A 27,039-nucleotide genomic window follows, 5' to 3' on the forward strand; every position below is an offset into this window, starting at 1 on the left:
CTGGGTCGACAACGATTTGTCCCACTTCATCCTTCAAGCAACTCACCCCCATCACATCACACCTCTCTTTCGCTATGTGCTTTGCAATCCTGAATACTGCTTTCTGACCCTCTTCCGAATCCAAGCGTTCTCCGAACATTTTCCTACATGCCTCCTGCGCCTTTGCTACCTCTTTCTTTGCAGCCTTCCTGGCTGCCTTATAACTTTCATGCTCTGCTGTTTCTGCTCCCGTACCCTTCGCGTTCTGCCACTCCTTGAACTTCTTCCTCTTCTCGTCAATCCTCTTTCCAACTTCATCATCCCACCACCATGTTTCTGAGTGCCTCGGTGGTCCTTTTGTCCATCCACATACCTCACCAACGGCTCCCAACAGACTAGCTTTCATTGACATCCAACCACTTTCAAGCTCAACCACATCATCCTCTACCCTACTCAGCCTCTCTTTTAATGCCTCCCTTACTGTCACCTCTTTCAACCTCCACACCTTCATTCTCGGTTGGTACTTCACCCGCCGAGCTCTCCTCGCACCTTTCACCCTTATGTCGCAGACAACCAAGTGGTGCTGTGAAACAGCCTCCTCCCCCGGGATCACCTTTGTGTCCCGGAGGTGCCCCCTATCTCGCCTACGCACCATCAGGTAGTCAACGGTTGTCGTCGACCCACCTGACGTGTATGTAACAAGCTTATTATCCTCTTTCTGGAACTGAGTATTACAAATCAACAAATCAGCTCCATCAGCAAACTCCAAAATCCTTTCACCTTCTCCATTTCTCACACCATATCCGTAACCCCCATGAACTCCCTCAAAACCATCCATACTCCTTCCCACATGTCCATTCAGGTCTCCTCCCACCACAACAACTTCCTCATCTTCACGTTTTCCATCAGCTTCTCTATCGCACACCAGAACTTGTCCTTCTCTTCATCGCTTCTACCAACCTGCGGAGCATATCCCGAGATGACGTTCACCAAGAGCTTTCCAGTCATCATTTTCACCATCATCAACCTATCACTCACTCTAGTCACACTCACCACACTGTCTACAAACTCCTCAGAAAACAGGACACCAACACCATTCATGCCCCCCGGGCACCCTTGCCACACAAACTTGTATTTCTGTCCCTGCCTACCCTTCACCATTCTCACACCACTTCCCTTCCATCTCGTCTCCTGCACACAACATATGTCCACTCTTCTTCTGACCAATACTTCCACCACTTCTCCTGATCTCCCTGTCATTGTCCCTACATTCCATGTCCCAAACCTCAGAAACCGATCTCCACTTTGGGCTGCACCCTGCCCATATGTAGTTGTAATTGTCATGGTTCTCTTTTTGAGGCAATGTTTTTATGGCCGGATGCCCTTCCTGACGCCAACCCTCTTAGTCGTTTCTTACGACACGCAGGGATACGGTGTACCTATCTAACCAGGGTACACACTGGGAAACGTTTAAAACTTGGAAATTCTGGAGGGGGGGGGGGGGAGGGGGGGCGGCGTCAGCATCACGGCTGCGGTTTAAACATATTCCAACAATATCCAAACAGAACCATGAAAACCATGAAAAACAATCTGGGAAAGTCTCCAAGCGAGAACGTGGATTTGAGAAAGAAGGAGCAGAGGCGGAAGAAAAACGAGATACAGGGGGCGGGGCACAAGTCGAGACGAGGAGGACAGTATATCCTGTCTCTGTGGCGCAATTGCTTAGTGCATTTGGCTGTTACCCGAAAGGTTGGTGGTTCAATCCCATGCAGGGACGTTTTTTTTATTGCTGACACTGTTCCTGCGCACGTTCTGTCTGCGATGAATGAAAGGTGAAATGTGAACCTCAGTTGACACTTCAAAAGCATTGATTGAAGAGGAAAGACAATTTAGGGGCGTGGTTTATCAGAAATGTTAACGTCACGTCACGGAAGGGACATGCAGGGGCAGGGCTTAAGGAGACACGGGGCAGGGTTTAAACGGGATAGTGGATAGCAAAACATTTTGTTCATTTCAACAATTTTCTGGAAGAAATAGTGTATTATTTGAAAAAAGTGCAAGGGTGCCAATATTTTGGGCCACGACTGTATATTTGTATGCAAGATAACTTTGGTTGCCAGGGCAACCAATATAAAACCTGAAATAGCAATAAATTAAAATAATTTCATTATCGCAACCTCGAAAACAAGTTGTGTTCCATCGTAATATTTGATCAATAAGAAATATTGCACATTGAGATACATGGATAAAAGATACTGAAGGTGCATGATCCTAGAAATCTGATGGTAAAAGTCTTAAACAGATCATGAGATGCCAAGACATTCTGTTGATCTGCAAATGTATCTATGAATAATCGCACAGTGACAGGACAGGACAAGAACCACCAATCACAACCATGGAGCAGCAACAACACTTCTTGCTGATAAGGCAAACAGATAAAATTTCAGTCACATATTTCTGTGTCGGTGTTTACTCATTAATCAAAGTTTTTCTCAGTTTGAACACATTGATTAGAGGCAAATGTTTTGTCTGTTCCTGGCGCAACGTCTGACACTATATTGGGTACCTTTGTTACCCCTCCCTCCTCAGCCCGATCGGTTAAACGGTGTGACTGCCAAAGTTTCATTACCTCCACCACTGAAGGTGTCTGGAGGTTATGTTTTCACCCCTGTCTGTGATCGGGATGTCTCAAACATTTTGGACGGATTCAGACGAAACTTAGTGGACATGTTGAGTGCGTGCCAAGACCTAATTGATTAAATTTTGGTGAAGATTCGGATACGATAATTTTAAAGTGATTGAGAGATGGGTCTATTGAGAGATTGGTCCAAAAACGATGTATAGCACGATATCTCAAAAGGTTATGGACGGATTATGACAAAACTTGGTGGATGCATTGGGTAGGTGACAAGAACAAGCCGATTAGATTCTGATTAGTGTCCAGATGCAGATCCGGCCTATCAGTGGTATACAAAACAAACTGTTCAGCCTGGCGGAGGTATGTGCTCTACCGAGTGCCATTCTATGTCTGGCTGGGTTTGCACTCTGTTGAGCTAAGTGAGCATTTCGCAAGGAGGGCCCTCATTCTCCTTTGTTATGAAGAGGAATAAATGATCCTGCAGTTCCCAAACACAGAACTCTTATTACTTCTGCAACCGAAGATGGACGGGGGTTATGTTTTCACCCCTGTCTGTCTGGATGTTTACAGTCTGTTTTATTTTTTTGTATACAAGATCGAGGCTGGTGTAAGAGCTAACATTAAACATAAAAAACATAAATGGACACATAAAACATATAATAAAGGTAGCGGGAGACAAGATGGGGAGAGAGAGGGAAGCACACAAACAAGCACAACAGTATAGAACAGGGACATCGGCAGATCTGTGGAGGGGAGAGGGTTGGAGAGAGGGGGGAGGGGTACACGGTATAAAACAAATTGACACTACTAGGAATTTCAGGAATAAAGTTGGAGATTGAAAGGTGGATTTGGGGTGTATTAACTGGGATAGAAAAGATCAAGGTTTTGGATGGGGGAAGATAAGAGATGGTGGTGAACAGCTGTTTTGAATATCTGGAGGGAGGAGTGGTATTGAAGAGAGTGAGGGAGTTTGTTCCAGACACGGGAGAAAAGAGGAATGAAAGGGTGAAGGTGAGCAGAGAGTCTTGATTTTGGCAGGTTCACCAGAAGAGGGTTCCTGGCAGATCTTGTGCATCCTGCAGGAATATTTGGGGGAGACAGCACTGACAGAGCTGGGGGATGCAAGGCCAGAGAGGAGTCTGTAGAAAACAGAAAGACCACCAACCTGCCTCTGGTGAGCAAGTGAAAGGCCCTCAGAATCAGCTTCATCGCGGGAGAAACCAATGATTCTGAAAGTTTTGGTTTCTATCGCGTGAAGCCGGGCCAGGTGTGAGGCAGGAGCACCAGCCCAGAGCGGAGAGCAGCTTTGTATGTGGTGAGGAGCTCAGAGGTGCCAAGGTAGCACGAGCTCTTACACGAGCCTTTAGCTCTTACACGAGCCTGAATCTTGTCTACAAAAAAAAGAAGAAAAAAGAAGGACTTTGCACGATAGAGGATGCCCAGTCAGAGACTGGCATTGGAGGCCAGCTTAGAAATGTGGTTTTCCCAGGAAAGGTCATGGCAGATAGTGAGACCCCAAAGCTTGAGCGACAGAACTTCTTCGAGAGGATTGTTGAGAAAGTAAATGGGAGGGTTTTCCAGACGGTCTTTTCGGAGAGACAGTGAGAGTGTGAGATTTGTCAGGATTGAAAGACATGTTCCACTTGTTTGATGAGTTTGTGATTTTGTCCAGGTCTGCAGAGAGTGAAGAGGCTGCAGCCTGCCGATCTGAGGGTTGAGATATGGAGCGGCACAGAATGGAGTCATAAGCAAAGAGATAGGATTTTCCAGAGTTTGTTACCGTCTCTTACGGTTACTTCTGCAACGAAGAGAACTTGGTCGGAGTTCATTGATGAAGACCAGAAAAAGCACAGGGCCCAGAACACTGCCTTGAGGAACTCCAGCCTGGACAGGAAGGGGAGATGAGAGAATTCCATTCAGGGCCACACATTGACTGCGACCGGAGAGGAAGTCCGCAAGCCATGCGTGGAGGTTTCCATGGATACCATAGGAGGAGAGTTTGGTGCCAGACCGTATCAAAGGCACGATATTTGTCAAGGGAGACCGCTCTGATTTCTTGTTTGGCATTGAGGACCTCCATCCATTGTTGAGATAGTAGAAGCAGCATGTCCAGAGTAGAGTGACCTGGTCTGAATCCAAATTGATGATCCGAGATCAAGCCAATGGAGAAGAGGAAGGATTTGATATCCGAAGCGATGATAGATTCCATGACTTTGCTGATAATTGGGAGCAGGCTGATTGGTCTGTAGTTGCAAGGATCTGTTTTTGCACCTTTTTTGTGTAAAGTGGTAATGTTGGCTGATTTCCAAGCAGATGGTAGATGACCTTGAGCAAAAGAGAGGGTGAAGAGAACAGAGAGAGGGTGAGATAGAGCGGAAGAGCAGGATTTTCGGACCCGTGGGCTGATGCCGTCTGGTCCAGTTGCAGAATCAGAGTTGAGGTTTGACAGAAACTTCTCCACCTTGTTCGGGAGAAAAGGGCACAGAGTGCAGGAGCAGCTACGTACATCTGGGTAAGGTGGGTACAGACAGAGATGGGTTTGGGACACAAGATTTTGAGGCATACACAGAGTTTAGGCTTTCAGCTTTTTCACGTGCGGAGTCAGCTGTGTAGCAGTTTGAGGTAAGGGAGGAGATGGAGGGGGAACAAACACCAGAAACAGATTTGACCAGATGCCACCAGGATTTTTAAGAGTTCAGTCTTGAGAGTAGAGAGATACTGTTTCCTGGCTCTTCTGAGGGTAGACACACACTTGTTCTGAGCTTTGTGAAAGGAACTGAGATTGCCTTTAGTTGGATTTGCCTTCCAAGAGGCAAGGCAAGTTGTTTCAGGGCAACTGCCTTGCCACAAGATTCAGTGTACCATGGATGGGAGGAAGGGTATGACAACTGAAGACGAGATGGGATAAATCTGTGAGAGAGAGAGGAGAGAGGAGAGAGAGAGGAGAGAGAGAGGAGAGAGGGAGGAGAGAGAGAGGAGAGAGAGAGGAGAGAGAGGGGGGAGAGAGACGGGGGAGAGAGAGAGAGGAGAGAGAGAGGAGAGAGAGGGGAGAGAGAGGAGAGAGAGAGAGGGAGGGGGGAGAGAGAGAGAGGGGGGAGAGAGAGAGAGGAGAGAGAGAGGAGAGAGGGAGAGGGAGAGGGGGAGAGAGAGAGAGAGAGAGAAAGACAGAGAGACAAAGACAAGTCAGGAGATGACGATGGTTCATGAGCGAGCGGTATTCAATGACAAAGGACGGACTATAACCGAAACAGGCCCGGACAGGCCAGGCCCGGAAATGTAAAAACGAAGGTTACTGACCTTTGAAATGAGATAGAAAATAATGCATAATCAGTTATGAGGTTAGTTAGCTACACAATACCAAAAATTCGGTTCTATTCCGACAACTTTGAAAATTTGACCTTTGTGACCTTCAAAGGTCGAAGATTCTGAAATTTGTTGGAAAACTTGTATTTCATGATGTATGTGATAATACAAGATCATGTACGACATTTCACCCTATCAGGAAGCGAACAATGTAATAAAACCATCAAAAATCGACTTTTCTAAATTTTGTGACCTTTGGGCGAAAATGAAAAATCGAGCTCCGTGGGGTTAGACACATGACATTGGCCTAACCCAGTGGTTCTTAACCTTTTTAAAGGCGCCGAACCCTAATGAAACCCACCGAACACTCGCGAAACCCCTCAAATTTGACCAAAAAATTAAGAAGAATTGCATCTTAATGAGTTTTCTGTTCTTCTTTTTGGGAGGCAATCTGGGAAATGCGTGGTTTTGTTTTGGCAAGGGCCACCCTCAAATCATTTTCGCATGCAAGCCTGCTCCTTTTCTTTGTTTTAATGTCCACCAGTTTTGAAAACGCATGCTCGCAGAGATACGTTGTAACGAACGGCGTGAGGATCTCAAGGGCAACTTTAGCGATGTGAGGATACACTTCCATTTGGCGGCACCAAAACGTTGAGAGCGTTGTTGTGCCGAAGAGTTGTTGTGCCGAAGAGTTGTTGTTGAGTCTGGCTCTGCTGAAGTTCGATGAGGTCGTCGAGGTATTGGTCGTTGACATCTGCCGTTGCAACGTCGAAAGTAAACGGCTGCCGCACCCATGCTGGGTATTGCTCTTGGTCGGGGAAGTAGCCATCGAATGACTTTCCCAGCTCATCCAAGTGCGTGGCAATCGCTTGCTTCAGCTCCCCCGGTACAGGAGTGCCTCCAACTTCAGACTCATCTTCGATCCCGCTCACGCACTCGTCCAGTAGCGAAAAGTTCGCGAAGTTGTCGTTCTTTGTTCGCCGCCTCCACAACGGTAACTTCTTTCGGAAAGCGCTCAGCTTTTCTTCAGATTCGATGACATTCACTCCACCGCCCTGCATCTGGCAATTGAGATGATTGAGTGCGTCAAAGATGTCAGCCAAGTACGCCAAGGCGAGGATGAACTCTGACTCTTGGAAGTGCGTTGCATGGCAATGCTGGTGTTCTCGCAAAAACAGGGCTAATTCTACACGCAAGGCAAAAACACGGCTCACTACCTTCCCTCGTGATAACCATTGAACGTTAGAGTGGTAGAGAAGGACTTCGAATTCAGAGCCGATTACATTGCACAGCTCTTTAAAGATGCGATGATTCAGAGCACAGCTTCGCACGTAATTCACAGTTTCAACGACGATTTTCAGAACATTGGCCAGTTTTGGAGGCAGGGTTTTTGATGCCAGCGTGTGTCTGTGCAGGACGCAGTGCGTGACGATGATGTGTGGTGCATCGGCCTTCACCATCGCTCCAAAACCGGAGTTACATCCCAGCATGGCTGGAGCGCCGTCCGAGCAAACTGCAGATACCATGTTCCACGAGAGGCTGTTGCTTCTGAAGATGTCGTCCACAAGCCTCTTCACGTCAGCTGCCTTCGTCGTTGTTGTGAGAGGCTTGCAGAACAGAAAGTCTTCCTTGATCTCGTCTCCTTTGACATAACGCACAAATAAGATGAGCTGGCTCAAATTCGAAACGTCGGTGGTCTCGTCGAGTTGAAGGCTGAATTTCGTCGGGCTCGCGACTAAATCTGCAACTACCTGGGCGAGGATGTCGTCGCTCATGTCATCGATTCTGCATCTGATGGTGTCATTTGAGAGTGGAACGAGAGACAACTTGTTTTCAGCAGCTTTTCCCAGCATTATGTTGGCCATCTTCAACGCGGCCGGTTTGATGAGTGTCTCGCCAACGGTGTGCGGTTTGCCCTGCTTTGTGATCAGGTACGCATCTTCATACGACGCGGTGAGGATCGGTTTGTCAATTGGAACGAAGCCGAGTGTGGGCAAGGTAGCACTTGCGTCGAATCGGACTCTCTTCAATTTGAATTCATCCAGCGTTGCGTCTTTGTACTGCCCCTCGCCGTGCAGTTTTTTGAAGTGTTCCCGTCGTTTTGCTGGTGCTAGGCTGGAGTTGCTCAACTTGACATTGCAAAGCATGCATTGAGTACGCTGACTTCCGTCCCGTTCCGTCAAACACGTGAACCCGTACCGCACGTAATCCTCCGACCAATTCCTTTTTTTGCTCGACATACTGCAAAAAAAAAAAAAGAAGTAACAAACTGATCTTAATTGAGTTCAGGCAAATAATTATATGACAAAAATTAAAAAAGGAACATGCTTAAATATAATCAGTACCCCTCTGAAAACTGAGAAATTTTAACGAAGAAAACATAACTTATAGTTACGATGACGGGATTTATTATCTACTCAACTCTATGTCACCTCAAATCCCATTATAATATTACATAGAAAACTGCGAATTGTTAGTTTTGAATTGCGACCAAAGGAGTTATATCACCTCCACCTAATTTTCTGAGTAATTCAATCATATTTTTCATCACCATCCACTTTTGACTTTAATATAACTCTGAACCCGTCCTGCATATCAACAAACATTTCCAACTTACTTTTCAATTAATCAGTAACTCCAAAGTAAGGCGCGACCAATGACGCACGGCACACGGCAAGCTAATCGAGGCTATTCACTGGAATTTCCAAACACCTGCAAAGTCCAAACTCCAGTAAGTAAGTAAGCAAGTAACCACCATCAACAGAATAATTAGCAAGTTGCTCATTGATTCAACTTACTACAGTCAGTGTGAAACAACTTATCTTAAACACAGACCAGAGAAACCATGAATGGGATGGGAATACAATTACAAATAACATTTCCATTCGTTCGTAACATACATAGCAAAATAAGAATAATATTAATAATAAGCGTAAGTACACATCGATACAAAATTGATCCAAAACTTTAAAAAAAAATAAAAAAAATTGCAATGTGTTTCAGAGGACCTCCGCCGAACCCCTGAGACTGACTCACTGAACCCCTGGGGTTCGGTCGAACCCAGGTTAAGAACCACAGGCCTAACCAAATACCGAAACCCCTGTCAGATTCCACCAAACCCCTCGGAGAAGATATAGCTTGAACTCGATTACCCCCTAAAAAGACAATGGGTGCAATACGCCCACTCTAGGCAGGACACAACTAGATCATGATATCAACCTCCCACCCAAGTTTCATCAAGATCGGAAGATATCATTGGGTAGTTATGCTGCGGACAGACAGACACACAGACACACACCCATGACGAATATAGTGGTCACTCTGTTTGATTACTCGTGAACCAAAAGAGAAAGAGAGACTTTTCTTTGGAAGAATTCCCAGGATGAATTGATGTCAAAGGCAGTAGAGATGGGAGACCAGTCCAGATGATTGATGGCTGCTTGAGTGAAATGCCAGACACGTTGACGCTGAGGAGGCTCTCTGAGAACGGCCATAGATGTCCATTTTAACAAACAAATGATCTGATGAATCGATTGGAGCAGATGAAGAACAGCACACATTTTTTAGGGAAGTTAATCATAACCAAGTCTAGAAGAGAAGATGTACCGTTGACTGACATCCGGGTCGGGAAATTGACAGATTGTGTCAGTCCCAATGAGTCGCAGAAGTCCTTTGCTGAGGTGCCATGGCTGGTGCAAGAGGTACCCACGCCCAGCCAGCTGGCATGATGACAGTTGAAGTCGCCACATTTGGGGAAGAGAGAGTTGGGATGAGTTGATTGAAGTTGGTCCATGTTGTCAGACAGCGACATGTAAATGGAGTCATCACTGTTTGGAGGACGGTACAGAACACATATGAACAAAAGGTGGGAGCGGAGAGGAAGCCGTAGCCAGAGGTACTCCTGGGGGTGAGGTGGAGAGGGGGCAGTGCAAGGAGAGTGAGCTAGAGAGTTTTTGATAAAGATAGCAACCCCACCACCAGGACGAGGCTCAGGTCTATCATACCGGAGGAGGGAGTAACCAGGGGATTTGAGGGGGAGGAGTGAGGGTAGATTTGAGGGGAGGGGTGAAGGGGCGATTTGAGGGGGTAAATTTTAGGGGGAGATTTGAGGGGGAGGGGTGAGTTGGGAATTTTGAAAGTATTGAATGATTAATGAAAATCGAACATTTATTAGACTGGGTTTCTTGAGATATTCAAGTCAGAGATCCGTTTGAAAACGTTTGAGGAGGGGTGGAATGAAGGTGTGTTTAGAGAATGAAGAAAGGAAGAACTGTACGGGATTGAATTTCTTTTTGTGATGGAAAGATTTAATGAGCAAATTAATTGCAGCCTTTTGAACAGGAAGAAAAAAAAAGTGAGTTATAATATACAAATGAATACAACATGGCAGGGGGAGTTTAAACATTATAAAGCAAAACTGAGAACAGTCTGGGAAATTCCTGAAATGCAAAAGAATAGGAGATTAACAACCCAGGAGAGTAGAGCGAAGGAACCGGGAGGTGTATAAGCAATTAAGGTTAGGTGAAAGCGGATCTGAGAAAGAAGGAGAGAGGTTGAAGGGATATGGTGAATTAAATCTCAAAACAGGAACAGGATATCTCAAAAAGTTGTGGACGGATTCGGATAAAATTTGGTGGAGAGGTTGGATATGTGATGAGGATGAAATGATTCGATTTTAGTGAAGATCCGGATCTGAATCCAAGAATTTTAAAGCGATTCTTCACCATTGAGTGATAGGGCCAAAAACGATATACAGTATATAACATGGTATTTCAAAAAGTTGTGGATGACTTTATGACAAAACTTGGTGGATGAGTTGTTTAGGTGACAAGAACAAGCTGATTAGCTTTTGGTTCAGGTCCAAATACTGATCCGGCCTATCAGTGGATACGAAACATAAACTGTTCAGCCTGGTGGAGGTATGCGCTCTACCGATTGCCCTTCTCGTTTTATCTGCAATCAGAAAATCTAGGCAGAGAACTTTTACCTCCACTTCACTTGGTTTGATACCATGTGCTATAGGAAAATGTAGATTATTTTTGTGTGTCATTAATTAAATGACGTCATTTTCTTTGTGATAATCAGACTATAAATAATTTGAGAAGTGTGTTGGTTTGATTTGTATTGTACTAGCATTGAACCCGTCTCTTCACTGGCGGTAGTTCAACACCATAACGTATACATATGTTAAAGTAGAGTAATACTGTTTATTGACGGTCAATATTTGCAATTTTTTTTTTCCAGAAACGTTTTGTTTGGTGCTAACAACCCAGCGTCAATTGTAGTAACTAGGGCATGCCCGTACTATATCTATATCTAAAATTATATCCCCCCCTCTATTTACATGAAATGGTTTGGGCCATGAAATGTTTTGGTCCATTCGCAACGCCAAAGCGAACGGCGAACGCTTTACATAGCTCTCTGATTGGTTGAATCGTTTTTTGGACATAGCTCGGTAAGTAATTGTCCGATTAATATGAAACCTTGAAAAGGCACATCCTCGGGTCCCCAGCAATATACCTGGCAAGTTTAAAGTATATCGGACCCGTGGTTGTCGAGAAACAGCGGTCACAGACAAACAAACAAACACACAGAGATTACTGGAATTATAGATAGATACGCACACTTATTCACCAAAAAACCAACATGAATTCCTTTAATTTTCCCAAAGATCAGACATTGTTGTTTGCTTTTTCAAATTCCAAAATGCAATTCTCATTGAGTCATAATTAACACTGTAAAGGTCTAGCCTGTGGCTTGACGTAACATGACGTCCCAGACGAAGCGCCGCCTTATGACACCACCATCTTACTGCATCTGTCATCCTGATGCCTAGCAACTGGAATTTAGACCGTTGCCTACGGACGTCAAGATAGAGTCGGATACGTAGTGTGTTCAAAAAGTATCCGACCTTTATTTTTCGTGCGTAAAAAAAAGAAGCTAGGGAGGCGTTGATTGGTGCACGTATGTAGGCGATCCTAATGCGCACGCGTGAATTTTTTCCCACCTGCAGAAGCTGTCATTCGACGGCAGACCGCCGATGAGTGAGGACATGTAAGCGAGCGCCGTCGGATTTTCGTTTTTGACAAAATGACGGAAAAACTTGAACAATGCTACTGCATCAAATTTTGTGTAAAGCTTGGCGATTCCCAAGTGGAAACGATCCGCAAGATTCAACACCGTTCATTCCATTATGAAGGAGGATTTGGGCTTCAGGAGAATCTCAGCGAAGTTCGTGTCAAAGCTGCTAACGATTGAGCAGAAGCAACTCCGTTTGGAGATCGCACAGGACATGCTGGTGACTGTGAACAGCGATCCCAGCTTCCTCAACACAGTGATCACTGGCGATGAGTCCTGGGTTTATGGGTACGACCCAGAAACCAAGTTGCAGTCATCACAATGGAAGCATCCAACATCCCCGAGGCCAAAAAACACAAAATTTGATGCAGTAGCGTTGTTCAAGTTTTTCCGTCATTTTGTCAAAAACGAAAATCCGACGGCGCTCACTTACATGTCCTCACTCATCGGCGGTCTGCTGTCGAATGACAGCTTCTGCAGGTGGGAAAAAATTCACGCGTGCGCATTAGGATCGCCTACATACGTGCACCAATCAACGCCTCCCTAGCTTCTTTTTTTTTACGCACGAAAAATAAAGGTCGGATACTTTTTGAACACAGTAGTACATGGGTTATGTTGTTCAGCTGCCATCAGCAAAGCAACAGGATGGGTTGAGTGCTGGACGCCAGGATGATGTGCACGTCCATAGAGGTCTGGCCTAGCGCTGGATGTATTGTCATAATGACGTCCCAGCAAAAAGAGCACGACAAACGGACGGATGGATGGAGAAATCTGTTTACTTTAATATATTGTTATAGCCACGCGACTGGTCGAGGAATGACCGAATCATGTGGGCCGTCGGCCACAGCCACAAGCCGGGTTTGACACCCCCGGACGAGCATTACAGGCCTAAGTCCCGATACCTCGCCAAAGAGCACGGAGGTGACTGAGGTTTACGTGCTCACACAGTGCACCAGTCAGATGTATAACCAACCGAGCAGCTGGTTATGACATACGACACGTTACTTTACTGAGTGCTGTTCACTTTTACCCAATTATGCACCTTAAGGGCACTGACCATAAAAACCCAACCACTCGTACAGCAATAATGGAGGCCAGGCAGGAGTAACATTTAATGGGTTGTTAAAATAAAAACCACAGCAAATCATTAATAAGCAACATGCAACAACAAACAATATTCCCCCAAATTACCCACAACATGATCCTAAGCGACGCAGATTTCTTAATAGTTCTTATCTTAGCGCCCCCGTTCATTCACTCGACAAGAACACAGTACAGGAAATACAAATAACAAACAACACCAAGAGGTTGATTTCAAACCCCGCGACAAGCTGTGCAGGAGTCCAGACACAGAGTTATCGGCAGTTCTCTGGTGGAAACTGCCGTAAAAATTCCCAAGCTCAATAATTGTGGCTTCCTTAAAGCTGTCTTTACTCTGGGGATTAAATGTACACAGCTCCGATACTCTCAGCCCCGCACATCCAGAGACCCTTGAGCTCTCCGTACTCTTGCCATTTCTCCAAACGATTGTCTCTCTCTGGGCCTTTACCTCTCTTCCAGTGCAGCTGAAATGGTCAACTGCCTCTCCTGTCAGCTACGTCACCAACTGACCTCCAAATCCCTCTCTTTCCAAGCAGCCGTTAACGGAACCGCCCTCTAGATAAATTGATAAGCCCCATGCCGGCCACGTGAACTCTCGCGGCGAGGCCACTCGCAGACTTCCCCAATGCAGATTCTCCCCGTACATCAGCCGCTTTGATGAGGTTAATGGTCAGCTATTTAAATGTAGATTCGCCACACCTGCACATTCTCATGGCTTGACATGCAAAGCTCTCGTGAGGGCTTTGTATCGACATGTAAACAGAGGAAAAGAACATGAAAAACCGTACAGCCAGAGGTTTGAACAGGGGTGGACAAAACAGTAGGGTAGGGAAAACAAACATCCCACTGTACATACACAATGAATATCTGTTGCACAAATCATACGTCACGCTTATCAAAACAGATGGTAAGAAATAACTATTGCCCTTCTAAACTGATTTAGAACTTCAACTTCTTACATCCCCATTTTTTATTTTACCCTCGCTTGAGGAGACGGTATTGCATTTGAGTCCGTTTGTTTGTCTGTCTGTTTGTCCACACAGAATAAATTTGATTTTCTCTGCAACCGTTTGTCCGATTGACAGGAAATTTTCACTGTAGGTGCAACTCCACCTGTATAATTTTTTAATAATTATGATGTCATGGGTCACGTGGTATGGGCGCCATCTTGGAAAAACTTCGCACCTTCCATATCTCTGAAACCACTCCATGGAAAAAGATTGAGACCTGGCTCATTGTCAACTACTCCCCATGGGGAATAACATATGTTAATGATGATCGGTGCCTTCGTTATGACATCATAATTCGACAAATACAACACCTATCCGATCATGAATTATTTTTTTTCTCAGCAACTGTTGGTCTGATGGACACAAATTTCACCATAGGAGCGCCTCCTCCTTTAGAATATTTTAATGATAATCATGACGTCATAGGGTATGTGGTACAGGCGCCATCTTGGAAAAAACAAAAAATGTTGCACCTCTATATCTCCAAAACCGCTCTATGGGAAAAAATTGAAACATGGCTCATTGTAAAGAACTCCATATGGGGAATAGGTGTTGTTAACGATGACGTCATTGGTGCCATTATTATGACATTGTAATTCGACAGGGACAACGCTTTGTCTGATGAGTTTGAAATTTATTGAGCGTGATCTATGCAACAATTATATTAGAGAATATAAATGTATGATGTCATTACTCACGTGGTCTGGCTGCCATATTGGATCAAATAAAAAAAACAACCTTCAAAAACAGAAGAGTTGGCTCGTACCAAGTTGACTGTGCAGTGTAAATATTCTCAGAATACCATCTAGTTTGTTCTTGTTTGCCTTTAATACATTGTTTAATATATTGTTTGTTTTAAATGTATACGAGAATATAAGACCCCTCGCTTCGCTGATGGAAATACCAATCTTTTCTGCGATGGCTAATCTATTGGGGGGGGGGGGGGGGGGGAGGAAGGATTCCTGGGAGATCCTGCTCACCGTGCAGGGATAACCAACGTCACGTGTTGGAATTTGCAGTTTTCACACGTGTGCCCATGCACCCGTAAAAATAAAAAAATCATTTTGTGGGTGGGGGGAGGGAAACACTCCCGGGCGCTACCCGAATCCACCGTAGTTGGATTTATTGAAATCCGTTAATGCGTTCTCAAGTTATAACACAACAAACAGACAGACACGGCTCCTTTTATGATATAGATTAAATGTGTATTGAAACATAATGCCTCCGACGACTTTGTGGGCGACTCCGACACAACAGTATAATATGCATATAAAAAAAACGTAGTGCTACTCTTGATTGTCATTGTTCATCATTGTTTTATGGCCGTTTCCATGGTTGTGTGTATATATATATATATATATATATATATATATATAATATGCATATGCTCCACTCTTGGGGTGTTGCCAGTTTCAGTGCAGAGTTGCATGCAATGCAGTTATCATGCTGTGTGTAAGACTGTGTATTTTTTGGAGCAATGTAAAGTAATGTATCTATGGAGCAGGCTGAAACCTGCACTTCAGACACATTTTGTCATAGCGAGTGTGTGATAACTTTTCAGCTAATTTGTTTTTATTGTTGGGAGGGTGGGGGGAGGGGGGTGGTGGTGCCGTACTTTTGAGACCTGATTGCTACGATATAATTGAACTAAACTGTGGGGGGTACGGGGAGGGGGTGGTGGAAATAGATTTGGCAACCTCCAACCTTGCACATGAGAAAGTAATTGTGAATGTGTGAGAGAAGGAATGGTAGGGATGTGTCGGAGCAGTAGGAAGAAAAGTATGGGAAGAGATAGTAGTAAGAAGAAGAGATGTTATGACAAAACTTGGTGGATGTGCTAATTTTGTAAGAAAGGGGAAAGTTAGGGGTTGGGGTGGGTGGTGGAGGGAGGGGTGCAGATTTCTACTTGCCCTATTAAGGGCAGGGGTGTTGCTCCGGGTGGAAGGAATCAAAAAGTAATTTACGCCTGTAGAAACGTGACCACTTCTGAAGGCTTTCGAGGACACCAACCTCACATTTAATCAATATTGATTACAACCTTCATAGAAGGATATTTTAAAGTCATGCAACTGTTAGTAAGATTAAAAACATCACTAGCATGAGGGAAAAAGATAATCTTTGCTTTTGCAAATATAACAATCGAGAGTCCTAGTATTGGTTGTACATTTACTAATGAGCAATGACTGTGTCTTGAAGCATCACAATGCCATACGCAGTCGGGAGTGAGGTAATGTGCCGGTGGCCAGGAAGTGATGTCTGGTTCCAGGGTCATATACTGGCCTACAATGAAGAGACACAACAGTACAGTGTTGTTTATGGTGATGGCACTGAATATGACTTGCAAGACATTGACATCCTGGTAAGTCACTGGTCAGTGTGATCTTTTTTGTTCCAGAACAAATTATTATATTGTGTTTTGTCATCTTGAGAAAACTTTTAGAAAACAATTTTCTATCACCTACCGTTTTTAATGACATGACAATTTTCTGATAAGTGTCCAATATTATTTTTAGATGTATCTTTGGGGTTGCAGTCTGTTCGCAGGTTTGGTCTCAGAAGCCATTCGTCAAGATCACGATCGAGATCACAGTCCCCGGGGCGTTCAAGTACCAGCTCCCCAGTTAGACATGTGAGTCATCGAAGGAAAGTCCATTCTCCAGGTCGACCTGCCAGCAAGTTAAACAAAACGTACTCTCCGAGCACAAATCAAATCGCCATATTCCAGGGGGACACGCAAGGAGGACACGATAAAGGAATACAGAGGGCAGAAGAATCATCTACGGTGAGGGAAAAGGGAAAGGAATCGATTTACCTGGCGGTATAAAAAGTTATCCTTATTCATGCTCTGAGAGGAGCGAGATCATTTTTACGGCGTAGCCCATAAGGGAAAGCCGTCTAGAACAGTGTTTGTCCATCTGTATGTATGAATGTATGTATGTTCCCTCAAACGTATACCAATCAGAGCTGAGGATCTGGTCACATGACAGGGTGATGTCATTACGTCTGATGTCATTACGGCAGTACGGTGGCTGACACTCCACACTCTGGCATTTTGATTCCAATTTTATTCAGGCCAAACATATTGTCACGCAACTCTGATTAACATCAAAGTTGCGGATGCCGATTACGAGGCTTTACTCTCCCGAGGCGAAACCTCAATAGCGGATTCCAAATCAAAGTGCTTAAACGCGCAGAATGGCGGGACACAGCGAAAGCTCTACAGCCTTACCTATTAAAATCAAACACCCAGGAAACTGCGTTCAGATATATACAGAAAATAATACAAGGATTTATTAAATAAAAGCAAGACAGGAAAAAGCACGCGCCGGTAAATCTAATATCCTAAATCGGGACGTCGCCACACGACTGATATCAAACACAAAACGAGGGAGATGAATTACGAAAAGAACACGTCACGTCGTTCAAAATGTACGCGGATGCGGGCTTATCTGGTCTTTCGTCGTCTTTGTGGCTGCCGTCCAACACCGCTCCTTTCGGCCCGATCGCACACCACGAGGTCCCTCGCTCCAAGCTCCGATTCTCTCGCCGCCCACGAGGTCGGTGCACCAAGCTCCAGGGCACCCAACGCAGGCCAGCGGCTTCACCCAAGATCGATCCCCACACGAAGCACGAAAAGACAGGAACGGGGAGAACGCAGGTGTGACTGCACGTCTCGTCCTTCCAACTCGCTTCTCAATTGCTCACTGCCAAACTGCGCACTGCCAACGCAACTCGGGCTCTCTCTCTGCACTCAAGTCACACCGGGACTCTGAAAATGACGTCCTGCCCTCGCTAATATCTCCGGCCGATGACGTCACATTGGCGCACCCCTCAGCCTATCAGAGCCTCCCCCGACTCGCCCAGGGGCACGCCCACAGCGTCACTGCCGCTCTCTCTACTCCTGCTTCTTCTTCGTAGCACGTGCTATCCGAGGTTGGTAGGCCTTGCGGAGGTGTAAATGGTGGCGGCCGATTGTGGCGTTGTTCCAGCCCGATTTCCCGTCTATTCTCTTCCAAAGTCATGTCAAAGGGGAGGAATTATTTAATGTTGCGCTAGGGACCTAAGTGTTTATGTGGTTTGCAGTGCCATAATGGACAAGGGTATGATGACCAGGTGAGACTCACAGGGGCGTTATCTTTTAATCCCTATCTAACTATCACACGAGTCTCCTGGTAGATCCACAATTATACATATTACCCCGACAAACGCCTAAACATGAAGAACTTATTACAGGTAGATTCCCTATCGCGACAGTCGAATACCTACCTATACAGATCTACCTAGCTCTATATTTTGCTCTACCCCCAGACATAACACAGCCCCCCCCCCCCCCCACCCCCCCGGAACCGTAGCTCCTGCAAGGTTCACCGCAGGCGCTACCATTCCAGCCTTAACACTTACTGTCACACACTTAATTAACCTATGAAATAAATTAGGAAGGGCTGTGGGAAGTGAGTCGGACTACCTACCTACACTTCCTTAACAACTAAACCCCTTAACCATCATGCAATCAAATATGTACATTGATCTTCATTCCATCGCTCCTGTGGTGGAGGAAACAAACAACACACAACGCTAACTTAACCACCGAACTTAACCATCTTCCAAAACTCAAAACTCTAACCTTTGTACATACCCCGGTCTGCAGACCGCGTCCCCCGGTGGATGCCACAAGACACAACCTTACCTGCGGGGCCATCCCCAATGCACCCCCCTAAATTTCCACGGGCCCTGTCCAGATGTTACAGGTGAGTGACATGGCTCGGTGGATTTCGCCCACATTCATTCAACACAAACCCCTTAACCACTCATTCTCATTCCATAAGTCATCAAGGCATTTCAAAAAATCAACAAAGCTCTTCTCAATAAACCCCCCTGCAGGACCATGGCACTGATGTCATATACATGTGTGTGCATTCGTCAACTCGGCAGCGGGGAGGTACCGCACAAAAAGATGGTGGGGGCGCTTCAGGCTGTGGTGCCCGCAGTCCCAAAAACAAGTCAACCGACTTACAAGTTACTTGCCCCCCCCCCCCTTTACCTCTTGGCCCATGGCAGCCCAACAGCCCCTTTCCGCCGTTACCTCGCCGGTGAGGGTCTCCACACACACCAGGCTCGCTTGCCTCCTGCTTCCGCGCAGCAACACGGGTCACCGGGGGACTTCCTCACCCCGCGGTGCCCAACCAGACCCTCCACCGACGAGCTCCAATTTCCAGTTACCACCGGCTGCCAGGGGTAATTGCCGCAGAGGGGGGCCGCAGGCATCGCTCCTCAGAGCTTGCTCTGTACCTGCAGACACACACACCTTCCCCACCCACAAGACCCCAAAACACACTTCCTCCCCCGCTGCCATTCAATTCTCAACACAACTCGGCACAATTCAGCACAATTCCATTGACGGTGTAAAAGGTGTCACAACGGTTTGCCATGGCCTGCTACATGTGAAATCCCATTCACAGTTCAAATCATTATACATTTCCAAAACACATTTCAAAACTCAATAATCATCACTCGCTCGTATTTCTCCAACCTTACGACCACATCAAAACACATAACCACAACACAAAAACATACGCCACCCACAAGACACTGTGTGGCCCCCATTCCATCCCCTCACCGGCCATGTCATCACTCTCACCCGCCTCCCAACTCCAAATTACATGTCCCCAAAATTTCACAAGCAAGACCTGAAGCCTGGGACAGTAACCATCAAGGCCTTACCTCTACCTTGATGCACAGGTAACTTCCGGTTGGTCAAGCCTAAAGTGCAATCCACCCTTCACAATCCCATAATTTCACATTGGGCCAACCAAATCTCTCCAAATTTCTCTTTTTGTCCCCACTACACTGGCAGGTATGTGGATCCGCATCCAACGGTGATCATCACTACACAACTACCTGTGGCCACGACAGCTCTGCACCTCTACCGTGCAAGGGTCATCGGGACAAGGTGAGCAGTCAAAACGCCAACACGGCCCATGAGCGTCCAAAAGGGTGCGACCCACCATCCATCCTTCGGCCCCTCTGCGAGTAACACAGCTGCACCAGCCCCAGCTGGCCAATGTGGTGAGCACTTGCTGCCAAAAACACACTACCGCACACACAACCTCGGCCCTGGGGGGCACGGTCGCAGTGCGTGGCATCCCTACAGCCACGTCCCCTGCACCTCCCCATCATCCCCCAGTCCGACCACAGAACTGCAGCCCCCCCAGTGCTCACCCACACTTGACCACACGAAGCTCCAGTCAACAGCCATGCTCCACCAGGAGACCCACCCAGAAGACATGGTCCACACTCCTCGGACACCCATAGCACCACGTTGACCCCCAGACCACACAACTACATCCCCATGACCCCGCGTCCCAAATATCAGCACAGTTGTCCCCGCAACCAGTTGAAAGCTGTGTCTTGCTACCCTGTCAATTTTATCACAGCCTCCAACACTTTGGTCTACACGCCTGGATCAATAATGGCGTCACTGTACAGTGTCCACCATTTCTCTTCACAAAATTCAACCTTAAATTTGCATCTAAGCCACAGATTACCCATGTCAAACATTCGTCACATTTTACTAACCTCACCAAAGAAAGATGCTTTGCCATACACATGCCAGCCGAGCATGGCCCATGTGCTCGGCTCGTTACACGTCTCAAATTCACCAACCCCATACCATGGCTCTCTTCCCAAACTGAGAGTCCATAAATCATAACGGAGCATCTGTGGAAGGCCACTCTCACACCATCACGTTCCACAGATGCCCCAATGGTTGTCCGGCAGGCTGTCTCATTCCTGTCCATTCGGGTCGGCCCGTGTCCATAGACCAACCACCATGCCAGGTCACCACATGCTGGTTGTCCCAAAGTCTCAGGGAGAGGGTGCCAGGTCGCATGCCCGGGTGGTCACTACATCAGGCCCAAGCTGGCCATCCGCGGTGCCACCACCAAAGCGTGACCAACAACACCTCCCCCTAGTGGTCCTCAATAAATGCCATCCCAGGCTTGAGAGACCACCTCAGACCCCCTGAAGGTCTTAACCCCCACCAGGGTCCGGTGACCCTGCCGGCCCAAGCCACCAGCTCGGCCAGCGCCCCGACGGACAAGGGACGCCACACTCCACCAGACCCCCCGTGGGGCCCAGGTCGTACCTCGACACCCAAGGCTGGACCCCACGTCCAAATCTTGCCAGCACAGCCCCCCAGCTGGCTGGCATCCCCAAATTTACAAAGGGGCAACTTTTCCCCGAGGCCATCCCCCATGACCTCTCCATGTCCAAATCCCGCAGCCCGGGGACCAATCCCAACCATGACTGCTCCAAATCAATTTCCCATTTTAATTTAATTTTACATTTTCTTTTAGAAATTTTGATTTCCCATCCCAAACCGCAGCTGCAGGGAACAACTTCTACCACCGGTTGTTCTGCCCCTCCCTGCAGTTGATCCAAATTCCCTACGGGGACCAAATCTTCGGAGGCTCTATCCCCTGATTCTCCAATGTCCGAATCCAGCCCGGAGTCAACACACTCCCCCAACTGGTTGTCTAATTTCGGAGCCTCTGGTGTCCAAATGTGGCTCGTGTGAGGGTCTCCTGGGCCACCTTAATCTGATCCTGAAGATGTTTAACCGACCTACTCACCTCTTCCCTCAAGCTCTCTTGGACTCGCACAACCTCCTCCTTGATGGTATTGTTCCAGGTCTCCAGTCGCACCTGCACCAAATCACTCACCCTTTCATTATCCATTTGCGGCCCCCACAGGCCTTTCTCAATTAACCCCTGCTCCTGCTCTTTTATGTGGGTTTCCAACCCTTTTACCTCCTCGGCCAATTTGCCCCCCTGTTGTTTGAGCAGTCCCCATTCCTCACTCTGCTGTCGCATTCTGGCATCCACCCGGCCCCGATAGCCTTCCAGGTCCCCATTTGCTTTATCAATTCGACCCTCCAACGCTTCCCCCTTTCAGACAGCCAGGGTCACGCCCTCCTCTATTTTTGACATTAATTCTGTCCGTATCGATTCACTTACCACCCCTATGGCTTTTTCCATCTCCCCCCTTCTAGTTTCTACTTTACCCTCCAATTCCTCCAGTCTGCCTGTAATTTGGTTTTGCACACTCCCTTCTATGCCATCAATTCGTTTGCCCAGCTGTTGTGCCATTTCCCCAATTTTTCATGCCTTTCCTTCATTCGTTCATTCACTTTTCCCTCCAATCCCTCAATTTTGCTGTCCATCCCTTCGATCTGTTCTTTCAATCCCTCCTTTAATCTATCCATTTGCCCCTCCATGTTCTTGGTTTGGGCATTAATTTTGTTCTCCAATTGCTCGTTCTGAGCATTCATTTCCCCTTTTAATTCATTAATTTGGTCGCTCATTTCCTTCATTCCTTCCCTACATTCATTCCCCTGGGACTCCATTTTGTTTTTCATTTCTCCCATCTCCTTACTCATTCTGTTTTCCAGCCCATCAATTTTATTACTCTGAGCATCCATTTTATTTTCCAACCCATCAATTTTTTTACTCTGATCATCCATTAATTCCTTTAAAATTTTCATTAAGGCCTGGTCGTCTCTGGGGGCCGTCCCACTTGTTCCCGGCTCCCCGGTAGGGGAGGGGGATAAGTTGGTGCTCGGGACGGGGGAGGTTACAAGGCTCACCTCTACATCTAATTCCCCTATTTCCGGCTCACTCCTGACGCTGACGGAAGCCTCGCTGCGTACTTCCATCTCATCAATCTCCGACATCCGCCTTCCGGAAGATTGTTTCCCGCGCGCGTTTATTTTAATTCCAGAAACACAATTTAAATTTGACGAAGACGCGATATCGCGCTCCGTATGACCAATTGATTATTAAATTTCTCCGCCTCGCCTATAAAAATTTTGCGTTCGAACGTCGAGCGCAATGTACGCCCGACCGTGTCGATGTCTCGCCGCGGACAAAAAAAATTGTCCGACGGGTTCGAATCCCACTCCTGACACCAAATGTCGCGCAACTCCGATTAACATCAAAGTTGCGGATGCCGATTATGAGGCTTTACTCTCCCGAGGCGAAACCTCAATAGCGGATTCCAAATCAAAGCGCTTAAACGCGCGGAATGGCGGGACACAGCGAAAGCTCTGCAGCCTTACCTATTAAAATCAAACACCCAGGAAACTGCGTTCAGATATATACAGAAAATAATATAAGGATTTATTAAATAAAAGCAAGACAGGAAAAAGCACGCGCCGGTAAATCTAATATCCTAAATCGGGACGCCCCCACACGACTGATATCAAACACAAAACGAGGGAGATGAATTACGAAAAGAACACGTCACGTCGTTCAAAATGTACGCGGATGCGGGCTTATCTGGTCTTTCGTTGTCTTTGTAGCTGCCGTCCAACACCGCTCCTTTCGGCCCGATCGCACACCACGAGGTCCCTCGCTCCAAGCTCCGATCCTCTCGCCGTCCACGAGGTCGGTGCACCAAGCTCCAAGGCACCCAACGCAGGCCAGCGGCTTCACCCAAGATCGATCCCCACAGGAAGCACGAAAAGACAGGAACGGGGAGAACGCAGGTGTGACTGCACGTCTCGTCCTTCCAACTCGCTTCTCAATTGCTCACTGCCAAACTGCGCACTGCCAACGCAACTCCGGCTCTCTCTCTGCACTCAAGTCACACCGGGACTCTGAAAATGACGTCCTGCCCTCGCTAATATCTCCGGCCGATGACGTCACATTGGTGCACCCCTCAGCCTATCAGAGCCTCCCCCGGCTCGCCCAGGGGCACGCCCACAGCGTCACTGCCGCTCTCTCTACTCCTGCTTCTTCTTCGTAGCACGTGCTATCCGAGGTTGGTAGGCCTTGCGGAGGTGTAAATGGTGGCGGCCGATTGTGGCGGTGTTCCAGACCAATTTCCCGTCTATTCTCTTCCAAAGTCATGTCAAAGGGGAGGAATTATTTAATGTTGCGCTAGGGACCTAACTAAGTGTTTATGTGGTTTGCAGTGCCATAATGGACAAGGGTTTGATGACCAGGTGAGACTCACAGGGGCGTTATCTTTTAATTCCTATCTAACTATCACACAAATCTCCTGGTAGATCCACAATTATACATCTTACCCCGACAAACGCCTAAACATGAAGAACTTATTACAGGTAGATTCCCTATCGCGACAGTCGAATACCTACCTATACAGATCTACCTAGCTCTAGATTTTGCTCTACCCCCAGACTATCGTCGAACCTGTCATATATTACAATCGTCATTCTCTTCCTTTACATTTTTTATTCAGTGTGAAACACAAACAAAGTGATTGTTAAAATGACCATGAAATGTCAAAATCATCGGCGTTACGGCTCTTCCAACAAAACGGTACATATAGGCCTTGGGCTTCATGCCTCACCTTCGGGCCGTTTCGGACAAATTAAGCCCAGGTTTCTTAATACAGTAGTGTATCGTTTCAGTTGTATCGTTTTCATAATCATAATAATAATAATACTATAGTATATATAACCATAACACTTTAATCCCAATGTCGTGAATACAAAGTTGTTGGATTGAAGCAGTGTATGGTTCATGAATCAATGATAAGCAGTGTACGGTACTAACAACCGTGGAAGTAAGGAATTCGTCTCGGTTTTTTGATAGCATGTTATTAACCCAACCCTTGTGGGGTATATAGATTACAGTAGATCTTCCCTCAGTTCTGTAAGTAAAACTTACCTCATGGATGTCGGGATTCCTCCATATTTCTTTGTTTAATGTTATAAACAGCATTAGCGACTGTTTAAAAAGCTTATCATATGTGTTTGTGGTTTATAATATTTTACAAGCCCGGCTACACCGTTGTTAGACTTTCTGTCTTGTTTTTACTCTGTCTGCCTGGCAGTAAAACAAAATTGAAAATCATTCCAAACAGGAAACTTCTATGACCTCTAAAATCTTTATTTTATTTAAATTGAATTATATACTTGGAACACAAATTGCCTTTTTGGCACTTTCAAAGCCCTTCCATTTAGCAGTACTTGGGACAAAATATTGTCATTTTATGTCATCATGACCGACACAATTTGCCACTCGTGTACCCCACCCATGTTTTTGTTTCTCAAGACAACATGGGGTAATTACTATTATTATTAAATTATTATTATTAGCTCTCTAAGTCGTTTTTTAAACTTTGAAAATGCCATGAAAATGCTCCTGTGTGTTCAATAAGTTTAGTTTGTTTGGAACTAAAGACAAAGAAATACATATCTAATGAGTATAGGTCTTTGTCCTGTAAATGGTACCGAACCCCTCCGATATCCAAACTCCTCCACGAGCCTGTAGGATTATTAATTTAAAACAAAAACATCACACAATCTCGCTTACGATTAATATTAAAAAGAGTCTGCAAAACAGATACATCTGTCTTCACAAGAGTCTACTGTGCATTAACCTGTGGGGAACCATTATACTTTGCACACATTTAGCAAAACATCAAGCTTTACTGGTGAGACTTTACAATCGGATTTTAATTCCAGAAATAATTTCATCACACCCATTGGTTATCCACAAAGGTACCAAGTGGCGAAGCATCCGCTTTGACAATCTGTATTGTAATACTGTAGTGTATGATTGGCTGGGCTACACATGGTGAAATGTGCATGAAAAGTGAAAGTATGCGCTATAAATGTTATGTTTATCAATTTCCAAACACCAGGATGTTCCTGATCCTTCTGCTCAAGAAATCGATTCCTTGCATCCAAAACCAGCAACACAAGAGGAAGACATTGATGACACAACATCTCACAAAGAGAAGCCTTTCATCAGGACAAGTGCCCGTTCTGTGAGTTTTTATGCCTCTGTTGACGAAGTCGTCCGAGGCATTATGTTTTCAGGTTGCCTGTCCGTCTGTCCGTCAGTGATTGGTTTTCGTTACCGCTATAACTTGAGAACGGCTGAAGTGATCTTAGTCAAACTTGGTGCAGGTATGTATATGAGGTAAGGATGAACTGATTAGATTTTTAGGTCAAGGGTCAAAGTCTGTAATAGGTCTATAACTTGAGAACGGCTAAAGGGATCAAATTCAAACTTGGTACAGATATGTATTATGATGTAAAGATTAACTGGTTAGATTTTGTGGTCCCGAGGTCAAAGATCAGACAGAGGTCATGTCAGGTAAAAATGTGATGACTTGTGAACAGCTGAAGGGATTTAAATTGAAACTTGGAAAAACGTTTCAATTTTTTAATTTTAAAAATTTAAACCAAGTTTCAATTGAAATCCCTTCAGCTGTTCACAAGTTATCACATTTTTACCTGACATGACCTCTGTCTGACCTTTGACCTCGGGACCCCAAAATCTAACCAGTTAATCTTTACATCATTCTACATATCTGTACCAAGTTTGAATTGGATCCCTTTAGCCGTTCTCAAGTTATAGACCTATTACAGACGTTGACCTTTGACCTCTTGACCCAAAAATCTAATCAGTTCATCCTTACCTCATTATACATACCTGCACCAAGTTTGACTAAGAGGTATGTTTGATGACGTAAACATGAACTGATTAAATTTTGGGTCAAGAGGTAAAGAGGTCAAAAGTCAGAGGTCATGTCAGGTATAAATGTGATAACTTGAGAACAGCTGAATGGATTTAAATCAAACTTGGTACAAGTATTATAATGATGTAATAATGTGGGCGGAGGCATATCGGTCGACGTTGTGACGTCGAAGAACGTCGTTCTAGTTGCTTTTTAATTTTGAGAGCATATGAAATTTGTGTGATGTCTCGAGATGAGTATGCTTATATATCTGGGTATGATCCTGACCATGAAACAATGGGATACGTGGGTCGGAGATCTTGGATTCAGCATGTGGTTTCTCACTGTCTCCATGTTCATGAATTGAAATGTAAGAATGTAAAAGTGGTGTACAGTGAGTGTACACTTGTCGTGCTGTGCTTGTGAATTGTAAACTTC

At 45.8% G+C, this 27,039-nt stretch overlaps 1 protein-coding gene across 1 annotated transcript in view; it reads left to right on the top strand.

The window, feature by feature from the left end:
* Positions 1–27,039, top strand: part of LOC137435558 (delta(14)-sterol reductase TM7SF2-like) — a 66,612-nt gene that overhangs the window by 18,518 nt on the left and 21,055 nt on the right. Inside the window, exons 3-5 of the mRNA XM_068129466.2 lie at positions 16,306–16,468; positions 16,643–16,891; positions 25,780–25,905. Of these exons, the coding sequence (XP_067985567.2) occupies positions 16,306–16,468; positions 16,643–16,891; positions 25,780–25,905 (538 nt within the window). The remainder of the gene's footprint in view (positions 1–16,305; positions 16,469–16,642; positions 16,892–25,779; positions 25,906–27,039) is intronic.

The sequence above is a fragment of the Myxine glutinosa genome, chromosome 9, assembly GCF_964187855.1.
Source record: "Myxine glutinosa chromosome 9, kmMyxGlut1.1, whole genome shotgun sequence".
Lineage (NCBI taxonomy): Eukaryota > Metazoa > Chordata > Myxini > Myxiniformes > Myxinidae > Myxine > Myxine glutinosa.